Source organism: Colobus angolensis, unplaced genomic scaffold (genome assembly GCF_000951035.1).
Source record: "Colobus angolensis palliatus isolate OR3802 unplaced genomic scaffold, Cang.pa_1.0 Scaffold124, whole genome shotgun sequence".
NCBI lineage: Eukaryota > Metazoa > Chordata > Mammalia > Primates > Cercopithecidae > Colobus > Colobus angolensis.
Window position 1 is genome coordinate 25,958 of NW_012113586.1, and position 20,816 is coordinate 46,773.

The 20,816-nt window shown below is 44.9% G+C and overlaps 1 protein-coding gene across 1 annotated transcript in view; it reads right to left on the minus strand.

Annotated features, from left to right (window-relative positions):
• The window catches only part of LOC105505254 (myomegalin), a 31,432-nt gene that overhangs the window by 1,956 nt on the left and 8,660 nt on the right, over window positions 1-20,816 (minus strand). The window contains 12 exon segments of the mRNA XM_011933043.1: window positions 182-408; window positions 974-1,090; window positions 6,628-6,752; window positions 7,377-7,566; window positions 9,041-9,160; window positions 9,828-9,915; window positions 9,918-9,959; window positions 11,153-11,404; window positions 17,052-17,204; window positions 17,854-18,077; window positions 19,163-19,214; window positions 20,219-20,454. Coding sequence (XP_011788433.1) covers window positions 9,881-9,915; window positions 9,918-9,959; window positions 11,153-11,404; window positions 17,052-17,204; window positions 17,854-18,077; window positions 19,163-19,214; window positions 20,219-20,454 — 994 coding nt within the window. The 3' untranslated portion in view covers window positions 182-408; window positions 974-1,090; window positions 6,628-6,752; ... (1 more) ...; window positions 9,041-9,160; window positions 9,828-9,880.

The window sequence follows — 20,816 nt, forward strand, 5'->3', positions numbered from 1 at the left end:
ACAGTGAAAATAGGAGACAGAGAAGACAGGGCCTGGCTGCTATACATGGAAGAGGAAGCCTCAGCTGTTGAGAGATGCAAAGCATGAAAAACAAAAAACAAAAATGGTGGGAGAAGGAGTTAACATCAAAGGAAGAAAGGACACAAGGAAAGAGTACACCTAAAGCTACAGGTGTGATTACCTCTGTGCCTTGGGCTTCAAGGCCAGGGAAGCTGCACGCTGACCTCACAAGAGACACTATCTTTTTGACCAGCAGCTTGCCCTCCGCAATCTGCTGTCGTAGGGCACTGTAGTCATCAATGTGGCCAATGACATGGCGGCCATGCTTATTGGCAAAGGAGCCATCAGTAGCATCACCCTCCAGCTTGGGAGGGGTCTTCATTACTGGAGAAGTATCCAAGCCCAAGTCTGGAAAAGAAAATGACACAACAGAATCTTCTGTTATTCATAATGATATCGTCAGTTTGCTCCAACTCAAAAGAGGTAGAGGACAAGAAAAGGAAGAGGCTGGGAACAAGAAAGGAAGCCTTGGAATGTACAAGGATGGGGCAAAGTCCATAAGAGATCTTCTGGCTTCTATATTTTTATAATCTTTCTTACATTATCTCTTAATGATAAATTTGCCAGGGGACAATTTTTTCTTATTGGCAAATGAAATAGGACAAATCATAATAAATAATAAGTTTCTGGGTAGAGAAGACACAGACAAGAAAATTCAGCTGGATACAGAGAACATTTTCAAGAATGGAGAGATTATGGTGCAATGAAGCATAAACAGCAGTAGGTAAACTACAGGAGGATGAACAATGGCAAGAAAGGCAGCCACAGAAGGTGCAGTGAGTAGGGCTAAAGGCCTCAGGGCATGCAGAGAAAACTCTCTAAATACAGATAATATGTTTAGAGACAACAAAAGATTATTTGCATTAATCACTTTCCATCATCAGTCCCTGGGCCCTTTAGTTGCCATATTTACCATTTGTTCTGTGGATTATGGCCGTTTCTGAGCCAGGAGTAGAGGAAGCAGAGCTGGGGAGGACCAGAGCTGGGGAATTCATCGCAACATCCCGGACTGGAGGGGACACAGCTGAATCTAGGGGGTAAAGGCAACCATAGTTTTCAGGAGCCCTGGAACATAACAGCACATGAAGCACATGCACACCTAGCCATCCCCACTGAGGCGTAAGGTGACAGGACTCTCCTCTTACAGAATTATCCATACTCCACAAGCAAAAGCAAAAACCAGTGAGTCACTGAGTTCAGAATGTTTCCATTCTTCAGAACAAAAAGATATTCCTTTGACTGAGGGGTGTTCCATGAGAAAGAAACCGCTAGTTTCAAAAATTATTAGGTGTATTTTTATAAACCGAGTCTTGAGTATAATTTGTGTGTGGTATCTAATATGATGCCCTGTAACTAAATGTAATATGTATAAATATACATAGTACATATTAAAATGTAGAATCAAGGAACCAAGGAATGAATGGATTCATGGGGGACTAAACTCAACATTCTAGTCATCATTCTGATGAGCTAATACTGAAAAAAATTGACTTGTATGAGAAGAACGGAGACAGAAGGCTTGGTGGGTTAACGTTGTCTTGCTGGAGACTAAAAAGCAACCGTATGGTGGAGGAATTGGAAAATATCACAAAGAAGGTAGAAAAGGTCCTGCTCAGGCAAGTGTGGCCCAGTGCCTGCTTTCCAGCTCAGGCCTCGGGGGTGCTGGAGAATGAGGGGCAGGGACTGTGCCAGTAGGGCTGAGTCTTGGCTGCTGTGTGGGAAGCCAGTGAGAGTGGAAGGCCTGGTTAGAAGGAAGAGTTGGAGACATAACTGAACACCACAACCATCAGGGCAGCCCAGAGGAGGGCAAGGCGTCCACCTAACGTTAGCTGAGAAGTTCCTGGCGGCCAGGCGGTTTGCTTTGTGTCCTACGTGTGTTTTTTTTATTGAATTGCCAAAACAGCATAATCGTGTTATTGTCACCTTCATTTGACAAATAAGGTTACTGTCAGATAAATGAGCATCTACAAGAACCAGAGAAACATAAAGATTAACATGACCCAGAAATAGTTGGCAGGAGAGTTTGAAAACTCAGCTTTAGAGAAACTGAACAGAAGTGGCCCCTGATTTGAATGAAATTGAAGGTGTGGCCATGGAGGTGAGTGGAGATGGTGTACTAAATGGTGTATTAAAAGGAAAAAAGGACAGAGGAAGTAGAAATTGAAAGATTTAAGAGACTAGGAGGGGCCGGGCGTGGTGGCTCAAGCCTGTAATCCCAGCACTTTGGGAGGCCAAGATGGGTGGATCACGAGGTCAGGAGATCGAGACCATCCTGGCTAACATGGTGAAACACCGTCTCTACTAAAAAATACAAAAAACTAGCTGGGCGAGGTGGCGGGCGCCTGTAGTCCCAGCTAAACGGGAGGCTGAGGCAGGAGAATGGCGTAAACCTGGGAGGCGGAGCTTGCAGTGAGCTGAGATCCGGCCTCTGTACTCCAGCCCGGGCAACAGAGGGAGACTCCGTCTCAAAAAAAAAAAAAAAAAAAAAGAGACTAGGGGGACACCATTGACATTTCAATGAAAACTGGGAGAAGTGAGATTGATGGGGGATGTTGAGAAGAGACAGGGGACCTGGTCAAACACGCCTATCTGAAAAGGCAGGCAAGGGGTAGGGTAGAGAAAGCGAATGATGGCCACCCGAAATAAATCACCCACCATCCAGGACTTCCCCAGAGCTCTGTTTCCTTAGGGGCAGGAACATTTTGCCACACACTGAGTTCCCCACCTATGAGGGAAAGGGGGACTAGAGAATTTGGGGAGGTGGGCAATACGGAGACAGGGCACAATGAGCTGGAAGGAACACAGACTGCAAATCACAACACCTGGTTCTGATCCTGGCTTTGTCTACAACTTCTCTAAACCCTCGCTTGTCTGTTAATATCTCAAGACCTACGTTTTCTTATGTGAAATACAGAGATAGCAAAACCTGCTTTACTGCAGATGAAATTGTATATGTGAAAACACTTGGCTAATACTAAAGCACTAAGCAAATCCAAGAAAACGATATGAACATATACAGCTGCTAATTACTGAGCAATTCTTAGTGTGCCAAGCACTTGTAAGTGATTTCATTTAATGCTCAAAATCATATAAGGTATATATTATTATTATCCTCATCTTAAATATGAGGAAACTAAGGCTTAAACCTCTGAGACTTTAAACACCCTGTCCAAATCAAACAACCTGTAAAGCGGTAAACTCAGAATCTGGAGCCTGGTCTGACCTAAATCCCATGCTTCACTCAGGCTGCTAAACTAGAACATTTCTGATTTCAACCTGACCCCAAGGAGCATGGACCAGGCAGATTGTACCTTCTGCCACAGACATCATGGTGATCTCCCCACTGGCCGAGGGCTTTCTAAGTCCCTTTTCCTTCCTACCTTGGAGGAGCAGCTGCTTGTTTCCAGGGTCAGCGCTGGCTGGGAAGTTCTGGTTAATGGAGGAGGGGCTGAGGCTGGCTTTGCCAGCACTGCTATCCAGCTGCTGTTGCAGCTGCAGTCGCAGACAATTGTTCCCCTGAATGTTTTGCTCCAGCTGCCCTCTCAGAGCTCGTACCTCTGCCACCAAGTGGCTCAGGTCACTGCTCAAAGGGATTTGATGACAGGCATCCAGGCTGTAAGCTGAGAGAGAAGAGGAGTCTGGTAACATTGACCCAAGTATTTCCAAGCACTTTTCAGAACCCTCCTCTGTGACATTCTTTTCTGCCAAGGATCCCACTATCATCTGAGTCTTATGCAACCCATCTATGATAGAGATGTCACCATTTCTGTGTATGGCCTGGGGATGGCACTGAGCTGGCACACATCCAGTCTGAAACTTCCCTGTGGTTTAAGTTAGACACATGCACCTAAACAGCATTTGATTGACAGATGAGGATAATTGAGCTAGAGAAGGGTAGGGTATGAGGGAGAGATTTGACAGTCTTCACTCTCAAAAATGAAAGAGGAGAAGGAGGTCTTTTGGTAGTGTGTGAGAATGTGAGTTGGGCACCTTAGACGAGGGATTATAACTGAGTTTTTCAATTTCTCTCTCTCTATATATATGTGTATGTGTGTGTGTATGTATGTGTACATATATATGCCTACATATAGTGTGTATATATGTTGTGTGTATATACATACTATATAGGTGTATATATGTACATATACACATGTACATATATATGTACACACACATACACACACATATATAACAAAAATATATGTATATTTACCTCCATTCACTACATGTCTATTCCTTTGTACTGGGGATGAAGAGATCTAAGAAATATTCTACAAGGCCACAATCCCTTATCTGAAAACCTTAATGCCAAATATATTTTGAAAGGTAAAATTTGTTTAGTTTTTAGCAAGGCGACAGGGTGCATATATCATATATAACATGTACCCAGTTGCATGTGAGCCACAATCCTTAATCAAACATATAACTATTTCTGTAATCAGTTATGTGAATATTCTAAGTAGATAAATACTTAGGAATATCCTCTTGTCAGTTCATCTAGATTTTGTCATTAAATGAGTATTTGAAAAATTTAATTTGGAGATCTTACTGGATTTTGAAATAACAGATAAGAGATTATGAAACTTTAGTAGTTGCAGCTTTGAAATGAGTCCTAAAAGGCAGGGAGACAAGCATGAAAGGAAAGGTAGCTCAGGATGAAGTAGTTTTAGAGACGTTGGTAAATAATCTACTCTTGAATTTTGCCCAAAGTTTTATGATGTTCCTCTCTCTCTTCCTCAATCCAACTTCTCACTAAATTTTGCTTATTTTTTAAAGAGATGTTTTAAAATCGATCTATACCCCCTTTCATCTTCCCAATAGCACCCAATATTAGATTGTCATCTCTTAATGTGCCAGAATAGCACTAGACCCATCCAGTAGGTTTCCCAGATTCTAATGTCTCCCAACTCCAGGACATCCCCTGAGACTTAGCATCTTAAAGTTCCGTTTTCATCGTATGCTTATCTTCTTTGAAAAAGAACAGACTTAGTTTAATTATCTACTATAGAGAATGTCAACTTTCACCCTGACCTGTGAGCTTTCAAGATTTGGTGACTCTGCTCCTCCATCCTGACTTCTCACTCCCCCAACCCAAAGCTTCTCCTGTGGGCAGGCTGGTTCCACTGACCCAACACTCACCATGACTTTGTACTTAAGCTATTCTCCCAGCCTGGTGAGCCCCCTGTATTTCTTCAAGTTCCAGTTCACCTTCTCTTTAGAAAATCAAGAAACTAAATCAGAATTTATGATAATTCGAATCTAACTTCCACTGCCCTTCACCCTTTGTCTAGCCCTCTGAAGGGACATAAAATATATGAGTTCTTTTCACCCGACAGTTCTTCAAATACCCGAAGGCAGTTCTCATGTCCTCAAGATCTTTTGAAAGCCTAAATTTCTTTAGTTTCTTTGACCAGTTGGAGATTTCTGGTCCACACCATTGTGCGCCCTGTCTTCAATATGTTCCCTAGTGTGTCAATGCCCTTTTCAAAGATGGTGCCCCTTAATCTAACAATCTTTTAGACATGGTCCCCACAGGTGAACATCACACTTACACTACTGTAATGTCAGTTTGAGCTGGCATTTCTAGCAAACTTTGGCCTACACCTTAGTTGTGTGAACATGTTTCTACCAAACCCCAAACCCTCAAGTGCATGAACTGCTGCCTGTCCTGTATTTCTATCCTCATCCTATACTTCTACCACTGATATTTTTAATCAAGCTCAGGATTTTGCTTTTTATCTTTGCTAAATTTCATGACATTGATGTCAGTCCTCTGTTCAGCCTGCTGTGACTTTTTATGTTTTGAGTACCCTTCTCCATTTAAAAAAGAATGAAGAAATGTATCAAAATTCTCAAATATTAGATTATTGTTTCAGCAGGCAGCAAAGTCTTCAATAAATGTCCTTATTATTTAAGTCCAGGATTGAAATTTAGGTCCTATTAGTGGTATTTCTATAAGGTTTTTTTGTTTTCGTGTCTTTTAATTTTTTCCTGTGGGCCGGCTGGTCCCCACTGACTCAACACTCACCATGACTTTGTACTTAAGGTATTCACCCAGCCTGGTAAGCCCCTGCAGTTCTTCAAATTCCAGTTCACCTTCTCTTTAGAAAATCAGGAAACTAAATCAGGATTTATGAAAATTAAATGAAATAAACTGAGAGCCAGATGTCACTAGGGAAAGGGTCAGGGTGGGAGCAGACCGCCTGCTACATTGGGCTGAGTGGGTTGTCAGTATGTATTACCAACAATATTAAAGGCCTTTTCAAATGATGATACATTAGAACAGTTCTTTTGCTTTAAAAAATGTTATAATCTAGACATTGATAGGAATGTCTAGATTTTCTTACAGTAATTAGGAATGATCAGGCTGGATCTTGCTCATGCCACCAACCTGTCCCCTTGCGCTTTGTGTATGAGAGTTCCTACTGGGAGCCCCAGGCTCAGGTGGGGGTTTCTGAGACAGAATTCTGTCGCTTCCATGATCTCCACAACTCCCAAAGGAAAGACCTCACTAGCATCCTATGCGAGGGCAAAAAGCTCATGGGGTGAGGGGAGAAGAACACATACCTTTCAGCCCCTTCTTGGAATTGCCACAAAGTGCTTCGTAGATTTGTAGCTCTGACTGGAGGGACTCAAAAAGCTGCTGTTTCTCTTCACACTGTTGCTGCAGGAGGACCAGCTTGTGCTGCAGTCTGACCAGGGAGAGGCAAGACCCACTGAGATGGCAGAGCCACTCAGCCACACGAAAGCAATAAGCTGAGAGCCAGATGTCAACTCAGGGGGTCATGAAGACCATCACTTTTATTTTGCAGATGTGAAAATGGAGGCTGAGGGAGGTCAAGTAACTTTGCTTGAAAACACACCATTACCTACATTAGTTCAGAGCAGAACAGACACACCAGCAGTCTCCTTACTGCTCCTACAGTGCTCTTTGCATTCTGACAAGCAGTTACAGGGCTTATGCTGGGACCAAGCATCACAGCCAGTAAAGAAGCTTCCTAGGTGATGGTGAGACTAATGTCCTATATCTATCTGGAAGCATGGAAACCCTTCTTTTTCAAGTCTCTGATATACTGAAGACTTCTACAACAGAGTTTTACTCTCTCAACTTGGGAGTGACAAGGCATTCCCAGAGAAGTCCTTTCTTCTGCTCAAAGCACCCCCTGCCCCGACACACAAAAATCAGGAATAGCAGAGGGAACATTGAGGTTTCCAAAAGAGGACATCAATTGTCTTGCCAATATCCCGTCTTCTAATGTAAGAATGAATGTAGGAATGAAGAATGTTTCCTACTCTGTCAATGGGTCCCCTCTTACCTGGAGTCGTTTTCCTGGAGGGAAAGATGTTCCTCCCTGAAACGCAAGACCTCTTGCTGCTTCTCCCTCAGGTCTTCCAAAAGCTGCTGCCTTTCCACCTTCTGGTGCTCCAGCTCCTTTTCCAGCTCTTGAAGGTGGGATCGAGAGGACAGCAGAGCCTCCCTCAGGCTTTCCGTTTCTTGGGAGTGCTCTGGTGAGAGGAACACAGGAGGATTGATTTATTATGATGGGGCCAGAGCTCAGCAGAAAGATGACCCCAAGCACATACACCCTGAAATGAAGCTAAGGAGCAGGGAAGGAAGTTCGTATGTTGGTGGGGAAGAGCATACTGGCTCAACATACCCCGCAGCCTGGAGAATAGTGCATCTCTCTCTTTGCAAAACCCTTCATTCCACTTATTTAATGTGTCCTACCTTGCTCTTAGAGAAATTCTGGTTTCTAATGCTCACCATTTTCCAGGTACTGACACACCATCTGTTCAATAATCCATTCTTGAATTTTGACAAAGATCAACATCAAGATTTCTTTTTGGAATACATCATTTTCATTATTTTGAAAACTGGGATATTTGTTCTTTTTTGGAACTTGCAGCAGTTCTCTGATCTTCACAAGTTGTCAAAGATTATTGAAGGGACTCTGAAAATACAGCTGCAGGCTCAGTAAATCCTCTGGGGGAAGATTCACCTGAACCTGGCAAATTGTACTCATTTAAATCTCTTACTGTCTTCTCACCTGTGAGGTCTGTTCTATTCTCTCCAAGCATGCAGTGGTAGTTTAGTAGTTCTGACTTCTTTCTTATCTGTTGACTTTTGTTATCATCCCCCAGCAGTGACCTTTCCTCTTAAATTTTCTTGTTAATATAGAAATCAATTAATTAAATTAATTAATTAATTAAGGTGACTAATTTAGAAATATCTCTTGGTGGCTTTTTCCTTTTCCACAAACATTCCTTCATTCTGGGCTTAATCCTTTTGGACACTACTCTCAGTCTTTTTATGGCTGTTCAATATTTTATTAATAATACATTGATCTCATCAAGTAGACTAACACCAAGGTCAGCAGCCTCCCAGCCACACGAGAAATGATGCCCACCTGTGAGCGCCCCCTGGCTAGGGCTGGAAAAGTGCTGGGGGGCATTTGCTCGTGCCACTTGGCACGGAATCATAGGAGTACTGACCAGAGAGGAGCCCTGAGTGTATGAGTGAGGGATGTGGTGAGGAGGCAGAGGGATTGCAGAGCAGGACCAGAAGTGACACATGCTGCTGCAGTAAAGTCTGGAGAAGCTTGAGAAGGAAGATAGGCATTTGCACTCCCTCCTTTATTGGTTCCAAAACAGTTGTGAGTGAAGGGAGGTAGAATAGATACCAGACTGGTATCCAGATTGATAGCTCGTGACTCTGGATATACGCAGGTGGGCTTGTGCAGAAATGATGGATTTCCTAGAGCTCTTTAGTTCCAGGGACTAGGAGTCTGAGGGGCCCATAGTTGGAACATCTTAGAAAGCAGCCTTCTTTAGACTGAGAATAGCTGTAAGTTTGGGTTGGTGGATCTGAGCAGCTCTGTTACCTTACCTTCTTCTGTTTGCTTCTCCAGTTGGTGATTAGTGTAGTCAGGGAAGAAAGAAACTTAAGAGTGACCACAGTTTGTGGGTTTTGACCACGTACCTCTGGAAACATGACTCAGTTGAGCCTGAAGTCTTCGATTTTCTTCCCTGAGGACTCTGTTCTCATTGCAGAGCTGAGGTATGGACTCCAGGCCCTGACTGCAGAAGTTTGAGGTGGATCCTGTCCCAGAAAGTACACATTTGGGTAACAGAAGCTTCCAAAAGTTTCCCATTCTTTATCTCTCAAAGATACTGCCCCAACCCAGCAGAAAACCCCAAGGACTCAAGGCCTGACCCAGAATGAAGCATGGGGGGCTGGGTACATGTTTTCTGTGTGCCTCTTCTCAGTGGATTCTTTGCATGCATCATCACATGTCATAACTGCAATGGTGCAGGAGGCTCAATCTCCCTAAACAGCTGCTGCTGTGGTATAGGCCGGACAACAACATATGGAAAGACTGGTCTCCATGTGACAGCAGCTCGGAAGAAGAGTGTAAGGAGAGAGACCACCTTGGTAAAGCAGCCAGGGGTGGAGTTGGGAGGACCCTTACAGACCTGGCTCTACCACTTACCAATCACACAACAAAGGCACAGACATCAGCACGCAGTATATAAGCAGATTAAGGATGGGGTGAGAAGTCAGGTGACTCTGGGCACCAGACCTAGTTCTGCCTTAAAGAGAGTTGCTCTCTAAACTCAGATATATTCAGAAAGTAGGGATAACAGTACTTGCCCACCTCGCTTGCTGGACCCTTCATAAGGAGCAAGTGAAGTAAAGAATATCTGTGAAGCTCTGCCTAAAGGTCCCTAAATAGAGCCAGAAACAGGAAGGTCTGGGCCTCTCCTACCACTTCCACGAGCAGCAGAGCTCAGCCGCTGTTCCAGTTGCTCCCGTAGGCGGTCATTGATGCAGATGGACTCCTCCAGGCGCTGGCGCAGGTTCCGGATTTCACCAAGATGCTCTTCCAGCAGGTCAGCCCCTGCAGCCAAACCACCAGGACATGGAGAGAGGTGGGAGATGGAGAATCCTGGTTACTGATGGGGGTGGGGCTCAGCCAGGGGTCTTGCAGAAAGACATGTAAGTATCACTAGCCTTCTTCCAACTGTGTCCTCTCACATGGATACCCAAAGGAATGGTAGTTTTGTTTAAAGAGTAAATGTGCTTTCAAACACTTAACAGTCACTTGCTAAAAAATCTCCATGGGGCTCCTTCCACACAGGGGTCTTGTGAGAGTTCCACATATTTTAGAAAAATAACTGAGGGCTCTGGACAAGGCCTGTCTAGTATCCGGAAAGGTATGGCCACCTCCTGGGTGTGACTATGAGGATGATAGGTGAGCCCTCACTCTACCTTTCTTCTTACTGACACATGACAAGCATTCTTTAGCAAGGGACAAAGACGTTCCTCCCACCCTTAGAAAGAAGGCCTAAAGTAAAAGTATGCGATCTTACACTCACCCTATGTGGTTAATGACTGACACTGAATGCGTCCCGGAAATCGCTTTTAATATGGAAGATGAAAGACTAGCCTGGAAGGATCTAGAGATCTGAAGGCAAATTAGAGAGGGGACGACACCCCCTCCCCTGCCAAACAAAGGAAAAAGATGCAGAAAAGTCAGAGGGATGCTTACACAAGACATTAACTGCAGCATTTTGCTTTGGGCTCAGTCTTTTCCCGAAAATTACGATTGTCTTACTGTTGGAACTGAGTGGCATTCTAGCATTTATGAACTTAGCTATACCTCTCCACTTGCTGTGACTGAGTTTTGTGCACAGGATATATGTGCAGGGTCGGGGAGCTGCACCCTTGCACCCTTTCCTGTGACAAGTCCTGACTGATGGAAGAAAGTCCCATCTATGCCTGGCATTCTGGAGGGGTCTAAGAGAGTGGGCTGCAAAGAGGCCAGGCTGCAGGGAGACGGAAGGACATGAGTATGAGAGCACAAGAGGTGGGTCCCTGACTTTCCCATATCCCTACAGAGCACCGAGGTCCTGGGCAGGAGAATAAAGAAATTTACTTGGAAATGATTGAGCCCTGATACAGCTCTTGCATTTTATACCTACTCTGTGAGCCAGAGATGGAGGAGGAATCAAAGACCTGCCTGAGTAGGAAAAGAGTAGACTCCAAATGAGACTTCTTTTCAAAGGCTGCCGTCTCTGCTTTGTGCTTTACCTGTGGGTTTGGAGTTAAGCTGGTACACAGAGGAGCCTGAGGATAGGTCTCCAGATACACTCCCTTTCTGAGGCCTCATCATGTCCCACTGGCCACTGCTGCCCAGGTACCCAGGCTCCAGGATTCTTCCCAGTTCTATGGTGCCTCTTGGAGGACAGTGAGGCTGGGCAGAGTTGAGGTAGTGGGAAGAGCCGGCTTCCAAGTCGTTGCTCGGCAATGTAGCTGTGGAAGCAGGAGGAACGGTGCTGGCACCTGGGCAGAAAGAAACATGAGTAAGAAGCAAATGAGGTGTCAGAAGGGAAGGATTTGCAAGGAAGTGTGTGATTGCTAAGAATAGAGACTAAAAGGAGACATGTGGAATGTCAGAGATCCAGTTCACTGTGGTATACTAATTAGACAAAGGCTCCTAACCTAGAGGTTGTAACGCTCATTAAAGTCATCAGTATACACAATGGAAAAGTCCAGTGGCCCCACTCCTGGCTCCTACTATAATCCTTCATGACAGACTCCAAGGAAAGTTCTAAAAGTAGGATTCACTCCCACAGTTAGAAGTTGTGAGAGCAATGGCATACAGGATTGAGCTTACCTGTGAACACGAACATTTGTTTGTCTAAATGTACTTGCCTTCCCCTGAAACTAACCAGTCAATATGTCAGTTCCACCTTGGAGTTTTTCAGGTGAGAAAGGGGACATGAAGTCAAGCTGGATATGGTGGCCCTAGTTCCTCCAGACTGCAGAACTCTTTGCTGAGGCTGGGGAAGGGTCTATGTAAGGCAAGTATTCATTTGGATCCCATCTAACATGTCTCAAGGAGCTGCAAAATGTCATCACTCCTGTCTAAAGAATCACTGAATACTATTCCACAGAGGCAGGTAGGACCTTTCATTTCATAGGCTGATACTTTCATAGAGCCTTTGAAATCATAGGCCTTTCCCTTGAGCCCCATCATCTCCAGTTCTCTGTAAAAAGAGGCCTAGCGTAGGGGAGATGGGGAAAGAGGTGGGCAGAGACACAGTTTAGGAGAAAATTCAGAAGCCTGCTTTCTTTCAGGGATTATGAACATGGGCAGCAGAATAGACAGGTAGCTGCTCCTAAGCAAGTGAGGTCATTGTCTCTTCCAACCAAACCAAACTCTTAGGAGGGGTTAGTGTAATTGCCACTTGCCAGTTTTTAGCCCCATTTGTAGCTGGTTCTCAAATTTGGGTACATATTGGAATCACCTGAGAAAGTATGGAAACATACTGATTCCTGGATTCCAGAGATTTTTCCTTAATCAATATGGAATACATCTTGAACAATGGATGTTTTAAATTCATTCTAGGTGATTCTAATAGGCAGAAGTTTGAGAATTCTTGTCATGAGTCTCTCTTCCAATTTGCAAAATACTAGATGTTCATTAGGAGCTCTTAGTTAAGGAAGAAGATTAAAAATTTAAGCACCTACATTTTAGAAGAGATGCAACAAATACATGATTTCCTACCTCTTTCAAACTGCCTTCAACCCCATCCAAACACAAGGCAAAGGGGGAAATCAGTGGCTGTAGACAGTCAGATTACTTTTTAATCAAGGCCATGTGAGGTTTTAAGTCTATCAGTAACAGTGATCGGTATTCTCATGTTCCAGTCCCTTGGCCACACAATACACAGTACATGCTCTAAACCATGCAAAGATACCATATAGACTCTTGCACAAGATTTTAACCCAGGAACCTGAGAGGCCACCATGCACTACTGTCCACATGGAAACTTGGCTCAAAGCAAACGATGAGCTTGGATAAGCAATGGTCCCTTGGAGAGGACCTTGACTTCAGGTGGAGAAAGAAAGGGCTACAGTCTTCCTCATCTAGGCAGGGACCATTCGAACTCTGGTCAGTGGCCTCAGACTTGATGTAATTCCAATTTAACCCCAAACAACAGACCCTACCCTTTTTCATGGACAGTGCTCTCCTTCCATCCTTCCCTTTGGGCAAAGAAAAACGGACAAATGTGGAAAGATAAAGGAAAAGGAGGCAAGGGGAAGAAATGGCAGCTAGAAAATACTCTTGCCATTTGTCATGGGGCACATTTGTTGCCCATCCATTGTTGGAGCCAGAACTGCTAAAGTAACAAGTTTTAGGTCGGAAACACCAGCATCTCCTACTGGTCTCTAAAGAGAGGGAAAAAATTATTGCAAGGAGTCCCCGGAGTTTGATCAGTTGAGCTCAGCCCCATACTCTAAGCAGGATGGTGACAAAGCCATCCTAAGTAGAAAAGATATAACAGAAACATGAAACCTGGAGCAGAAGACCAGATTCAAACACGTCTCTCCCACTTACTAGTGACCTTGAACAAGTAACTTCACTTTCCTGAGCTTTAGAGTTCCCTGCACTGGACAAAATATCCATTTCCTAGGTTGACAAAATAAATAGGCTATGCCAGGTGCAGTGGCTCATGCCTGTAATCCCAGTACTTTCAGAAACCAAGGTGGGCCAATCACTTGAGCTCAGGAGCTCTAGACCAGTCTTGGCAATATGGTGAAACCCTGTCTCTATAAAAAGTACAAAACTTAGCCAGGTGTGGTGACACACACCTGTAATCCCAGCTACTTGGGGGGCTGAGGTGGGAGAGTTGCTTGAGCCCAGCAGGTCAAGGCTGCAGTGAGCCGAGATCGTGCCACTGCACTTCAATCTGGGTGACAAAGTGAGACCCTGTCTCAAAAAACAAAAAAGAGGAAGAAGGAAAGAAATAGGCTGGTCCACATGATGACATCTGGGGCTACAGGGAGGGGGATGCAAATTCTTGGCTGTTGTCTTGCATTAGTGGAAACTGCTGGCATGGTTTCAGTCTATCTGGCTCACCTAAGCTTCTTTACAGGCATAGAAAGCACCTGACAAATGAGTTTAAGTTCATTCAAACTGCCTCCTAACTGTTGTGCTTAAGGTGCTATGAGAGAGCAAATTCATGTGAAGGTTTGTCATTTTTTTCTAAGCTATCAGTGACCACTAGCACACTAAATTTATGATGAGCATCCAGCCTACAAGTATATCCAAGCGTTTTCTAAAAGGTGACTGTCCACAGTCTACATAACTACATAAGGTCAATTATCTTTGGGAGTCAGAGGATGGGATTCACAGTCAGATGCCATGGCTGGTGCTGTTGTTCTAAGCTGCCTACGTGTCACGTGTCCCAGGGCAGGGATGAACCCTGTGTAGTAGGAAAAGTGGCTCATCATCTCCTCTTCTGAATCCCTCTACCATTACCCTTTTTGCTCCAACCTAATGATGTCAGGAACTGAACTTGATTAACAGCATTTCACAGCAGAAAAATCTAATAGCCACACAAAGGAGCCCACTGAATGTGGCCATCTTTTTCTTGGCCACTTCATCCTGTATAGGCAAAGCATAACATCTCTCTCCCATCCCCTACCAGTGAGCAGACCACCAGTCTGTCAGGGATTCGGCATACTTGGTGGTATCCAGCGGTGTGTACAGTGTGAGAGCACCAGCTCTAGAGCCTCGTGAACGTATCTACCTGTTAACTGACGAGACACACACACCAGAGAAATAACAGGAAATACATTTCCAAAAAATAAGCAAGCAGAGCTTTCCCTCATTCTTCCATTTGTAACGTGTACCTGTGTTGCTTTTTTAAACTCTGCCATCCAGCCCGAGCCATGCAGAGCAACACAGTGTGGGGCTGCCATTCGCAAGCACACAAATGCAGAAGTGCTCACTTTCTCCCAACTGCTTCTGCAGCATCTGCAGCTCCTGCTGAGCCTCAGCCAAGGAGACCACCGGTGTCTCACAGCAGCCAAGGAGGGGAGGGCCAGTGGGGCTGAAAGGCAGGAAGCTGGATGGAGCTGAGGGCAATGGTGCCTGAGGAAGGCTAGCCAGCTTGGGTATGGAGTGAAAATGAAAGCCTAGGAACAGAAAGTTAGGGAGAAAAGAGATACATCATCAAGAGAAAATGAGAGAAAAGAATGGGTAAAAGATTGAGAAGGTCAAACCATTCCCTGACCAGACAGCACCCTGTGTAGTGGCTATTACCTTAGTGTGGTACAGGATAAGATAGCCAAGGGTGACCATTGCTACCAGAGAGGCTGGCCTGGTTGACCTTCCCTCTTCTCCCCTGCCAGGGCTATCCTGCATATATCCTCTATGTTCATCTTGAAAGCAATTGGCTAAAGAAGGTAAGGTGGCATTATTGAGACCCACCCCAGCAATCCTAGGCATGGACAAGTCAGAGAGCTTGAATGTTCTCAAGGGCCCGCGGGGCTTTGCTCCCAGCATATATCAGTCCTTGGCCCTGGGACAAGACTCTTTCTCTACCTAGAACTCCTCTCTGATGGCATCGCGTCCCATCCTGAGTAGGAGAGATATGAACAAAGGCTGTGGGGAATTTTCATTACTAGTGCATGCAGTTCAGGACTCTGATGGAAACAAACTTCAGAATTCCAAATCAACGCGTTCATTCACCAAAGTAAAAACAGATGCGTTGGTAGAGTGGCTTAGACAAAATGGCCTGTAAACCCTCCTGGGCATTTAAATCACATAGCAAAAACTCTCAATATATGTAGATTCTTTAGGCCTTCTTGATTCTGTCTAGGCCTTACTGTAGACTTACAGAATTATAAATTTTTGGAACAGAAAATTTGCATTAAAAAAAGTCTTCCCTGGTGATCTTTAGGCAGCCCATCTACAGACAGGTTTTTAGAAACCTTGGCAAGTCTCAATGTTTAAAATTGTTTCCTCTTCCCTAAAAGCAATTAAAGGGCAGGTAGCCAATGGAGGGGGAGCAGAAACCAAGGCTGACCCGTAGAGAATGTCAAATGTAGAAGACAATGATTACATCCTAAAACACATCCCAATGGTGCTGACACCATTTCAGATCAATACTGCAGATACACTCAAATCACCAGGTAACACAGCCCAGGCATTCTTTGAGGAGGCATTCTGATTTTTAAATCCTTTCTTCTTCATCTTCTGCTCCGTTTGAACCCAAAACATTTAAGCAGATGTCTACAATTCTGGAAGCACAGCTTTTCCTCATGATTCTTGTCCAGCTGTTGCCCACTCTGGCCTAGAAACTTTGAAACCAGGCTCAGGAAGCACTGGAACACTTCCTCTACCTTAAGATTTTGGTTGAATTGCCTTCAGGGAAATGCAGGCAGCAGAAGAAAGCACTGCGCCTTCTGGGAGCATCTCTACTCAAGTCAAACCTCACAACAAACCACACTGAAGGCAGCCATCCAGCTATGGTGAGAGGTAGGAGGTGAAGACAAGGTTTGCCTTTTCCTTGCCATCCCTGGTACAGGGCTGTGAATGAGCAGTGTACCCTCCGGCAACTAAGCTGGACTTGTAAATGAAATGCACCCCTTTAACTGCCCCCAAGATATGCACTATGTACATATTAAGGACTGCCAATCCATTCATACATCCATTAATGGTAACGTACCATGAACAGAACCTTGTCTGAGGCTGTTCTCAGCATCCTTGGCTATGAACTAAGTAGCACTACCTCTTGCAGAGAATCACCATGCAGATTTAATGGGTAACACACACAGTGGATCAGGAGATGTGAATTTCTTTTCATCCTATGGCTGTCGTAATCCTGGGAGAAATATTTTGCCTCTTTGCTCCCAGGATAAAATGAGAGAAAACCAATAAAAATGTTTCTTTTTAAATGATTAGCCAACTGCTGGTCAAAGCCGGTATGCAGATCAAAATCTGATGTGGATTACTTATTTTCTAAAATATTTTCTTAAATCAGACACAACTGGCGAATGAGGATGGTTTCTTGATTCTGTCTAGGTTTTGATGCATTTAGGCCCCTAACAGTCCAAACCTCTGTCCTTGAAGAAAAGTCAAACAGGCAGCAGAGAAAGAGGAGATGAGGCTTCTGCCCCATTGGCTGTTGCATACCTGAATGGGCCTGGTTGGCCTCCTTGGGGGGATTCTGGGGAGTTGGCAAGATGATGGGGTTGCTGCTGGATTCGGCCTTAACCCCCTGAGATGCACTGGTTGATGATGGTTTAGAAGATAACACAGCAGAATGACTCGAATGATGGATGGAATCTATAAAACCCATGAATGAAAGAAAATGTTTGATGTTCTACAGAGAACTGGAATCCTGGCCTTATATTTACCCAGGGATACCAGGGCTAGAGTCTTGCTTTCAGGGAAAGAACCAAGCACAAGCACTGTTAGCAGTTGTTCATTTTCTTGCTTGCAGACAGCTCCTATAGCGAGGCAAACCACCTTAGGGATGATAGTGGTGCTCTGAGCTCTGAAACATGAAAATGGCAACTCCAAAAATATCAGGCAAGACCAGCAGCATCTGTGGACACCCACATATACTTAGGGAACACTGCTCAGGAGTAAGTAGCAAGATCATTGCAGGAGAGATGAAGGAGGTTTTCCATCCTAAAGAAGATCTATCCGACAGAGTCACCGAAGAAGAGTCTGCCGTGATCTTCTCACTCTCCCCACAATGGCTCACATTGTGCCCAACAGCATGTACATGCCCATGGAGGCCGGGGTGACAGAGGTAATGCGTAGAGTCAGGAGCAGAGCAAAGATCCTGATCCACTGGTGCCTGTGCATGGTACTTGGCCCCACAGCCATGTTCAGCCTGATGCACACCATGGTGGAGCTATAAGGCCTGTTTCCTGAAGTTTCCACTCAGCCTAGACAAAGACGGTACCACCCAGAAAGTGGAGGCTACCTGAGTGACCGGGAGAAGCTTTCTTCTCTTCATAGTGTGTGTACTCGCTGGCTATGTCCATGTCAGAGCAGGCTTCCAGCTCATCAGACAGGAAAGAGGTGCTGCTGGGAGAGCGGTGGGAGTCAGACAAGGCATGGCTGCTGGAGGGTGTGAGGGACCGAGCATCCAGCTTGGCCTGCAGGACTTCAATGACTTTCTCCTTCTCCTGCAGCTCCCTGCTGAGCCTGGTGGGGAGAAGGGGGACAACAGGTAAAACCAAGGTCACCCAAACCAACCTGTCCTGACTGTGGCTCATAAGAAAAGCCAAGTAAGCCAAGGGGACCATGCCTGCAGAGAATAATGGAAATAACCCACCTCTGCTTAGGGATGGAGTGTAGGTGGGGTGTAGATGGAGACAGAATAGCTACCCAGTGCTCTGGCCACATAATATGCTGAGGACAAGCAAAGACACAGCTCGCCCTCCTTTGAAGGCACTGCTGCTTAAAGTATGATCCCTGGAACAGTTGCAGCCTGCGAACTGTTTGTTACCATCTCCAGCAAGACAAGCATAACAATTGAAAGCAAGCATTGAGAAACACAGAGCAAACCATTGTCTCAACATCCAAGAGCATGGTAAGTGGAATCATGTAGTTAACTGAATTCAGACCATGTATGTTTCTATGATGGATTAGAAATAAAAACAAAACAAAACAAAAAACAACACTGTGTCCTTCACTACAGATATTTTCGGAAGCATTTATGAAGCCTGAGACACAATCATGACCCAAAGAACCCCAACTAGTGGCTACAATTGACTTTGAGTCGTATTTCATTGATCATTATATGAAGCAACTCACTGAGAACTGGTTCCTGAGGCACTGCACCCTCCTGGTGATCTACACCATCTAGGCCTCTTTCACCATGTCCTGGTATATGATTCCTTTTTTCCCCCAAGGCAATTGAGTGACTATTAAACTAGCTGTCAACCCAACTTGGGCCAGGCCAACTTTGGAAAAAGCTCATCCTACTTATTAAACACACAGTAGGAAAGCAGGACCCTTAGAGGGGCAGAAGACTCTTGAAACCTAGTTAGTTCACTTTTTGCTTAGATTGTTTCTAGGTTACTAAGCCTGGACAATTATGTGCCAATGTAATTAAACCAAAAGAGAAGAAAGAATTTAGTTAAAAACAATAGTGAGGTGTTCAATGAATGCATGAATTCAATACATTCAGCACTTTCCTTTATTCCCCTTGATTTCTGGAGTTGCCGCCATCCTTGACCCTTTGGGCCTCAGTCCCAATCTCTTTACCAGATTCTCCTCTGAATTACCTGAGGGCCAGTGGCTCAAGTCCAGCTTGATCTTTCTCACTTTTATGATCCTCTGCAAACCAAATTTAGAAAGAAACAGTAAGAAATTAGGCTAGTCCCACTTCCCGCATTACAAACACAGGAGCCTATCTGGAGACAGAGTAGTGAGCATTTCATGCATGTATCCAGAACAGTTATTCTGGGAGGCCTCAGCTTGGGTCTCTAGAGAAGTGACCTCACTGTCCCTGACCTGTCAGTCACCATGATGACTTCCTCTGTCCCAAATCAGGGTAAAACATTTAAAATGTCTTTTGTTCCATTAATCATGAGGCCCTTGCCCAGCTGCCCTGTTGGACGCTCCAGCCTCCATGTCCTGCTGTAGACTAGTTCCCCAGTACATATGTCCCACCACAGCTTTCATGCAGCATCTGCACAGGGCTCTGAGGAGATGACAAGAAGCCCTGCCCCACCTCTGCACCTGCACCAGGAGGTGAGCTGCGTGGTTCCCAAGTCTGATCCTACTTTACTCCCTTGGATATTCTCTAGAAATTCTGAGTAGAGGACCCCAATAATAACCAATGTAGTCATTGAACTACTGCAACCAGTGCCTAAACCATGTACAAAAGAGCATGGCGCTTTATCCGTATGTGGAGTACCTGCATGTACATTACCATGCCATATGGAGACACCACAAGGAAAGAGCATTTAGCAAGTTGGCGGCAGCATCCAGGCTAGAGCTTGGGTCTTGTAATTCTTAGTTCAGGGCTCTTCCTCCTATAACAAGGCCCTTCCTTCTCATGTACCCTACTCCCTCTTAGCACCAGATAGATGCTGCCCTTGCCCCACAGGTCACATTCTATGAGTGGTGAAGTTTCTATTGTTGTAACCATGGCATCTCCAGCCCTGTGTCTTCCTCTTCATGCTCCCCACTGAGCAGTCTTGATCCTGTATTAGCCCCAGGAAATGAAATACAAACAGGACGCTAAGTTAAAAAATTGCAGTGGAGATGTGGTGGCCACCAGGGGCTGGAACTGTGGGGGTGACTGACAGTATTCCAAAGCCCTGTGGCCAACTTACTGGTGCTGAGTTTGCTGGTGAGCCTCTCTGTCAGCTGGCTTCCCTGGGCGAGTTGCTCCCGGAAGCTCTGTCCCAGGTAGTAGTCAATGTCATTGCTTCTTAGGAGATCCTCAAAAGATTTTACTGTATCTTTTGCATGCTGGGTGAGAAGATAACAAATACCTCTCCCTTCTCGTATTTTTTGCCGTAGATAAGATAGTTCCCGGGCCTGATCCTGAATCAGGGTATCATATTTCCTAATGTAGGACAGAAGAGGAAAGAGTAAGTATGGAAAGAGTGGATGATAAGCTATGGGGCCTTCTGTAGAGAGTTCTATGAGCACATCTCTAAGGAACCACCAAACTGAATTCTGGCACATAAGCCATAGGAGGTATTTAAGAGTAAATTCTACCATGATAAAATGTTGCATCAAAAAGTTTAGTATGGGCCGGGCATGGTAGCTCACGCCTGTAATCCCAGCACTCTGAGAGGCCGAGGTGGGCAGATCACAAGGTGAGGAGTTCGAGACCAGCCTGGTCAATATGGTGAAAACCCCACCTCTACTAAAAATACAGAAAAAATTAGCTGGGCATGGTGGTGCATGCCTGTAATCCCACCT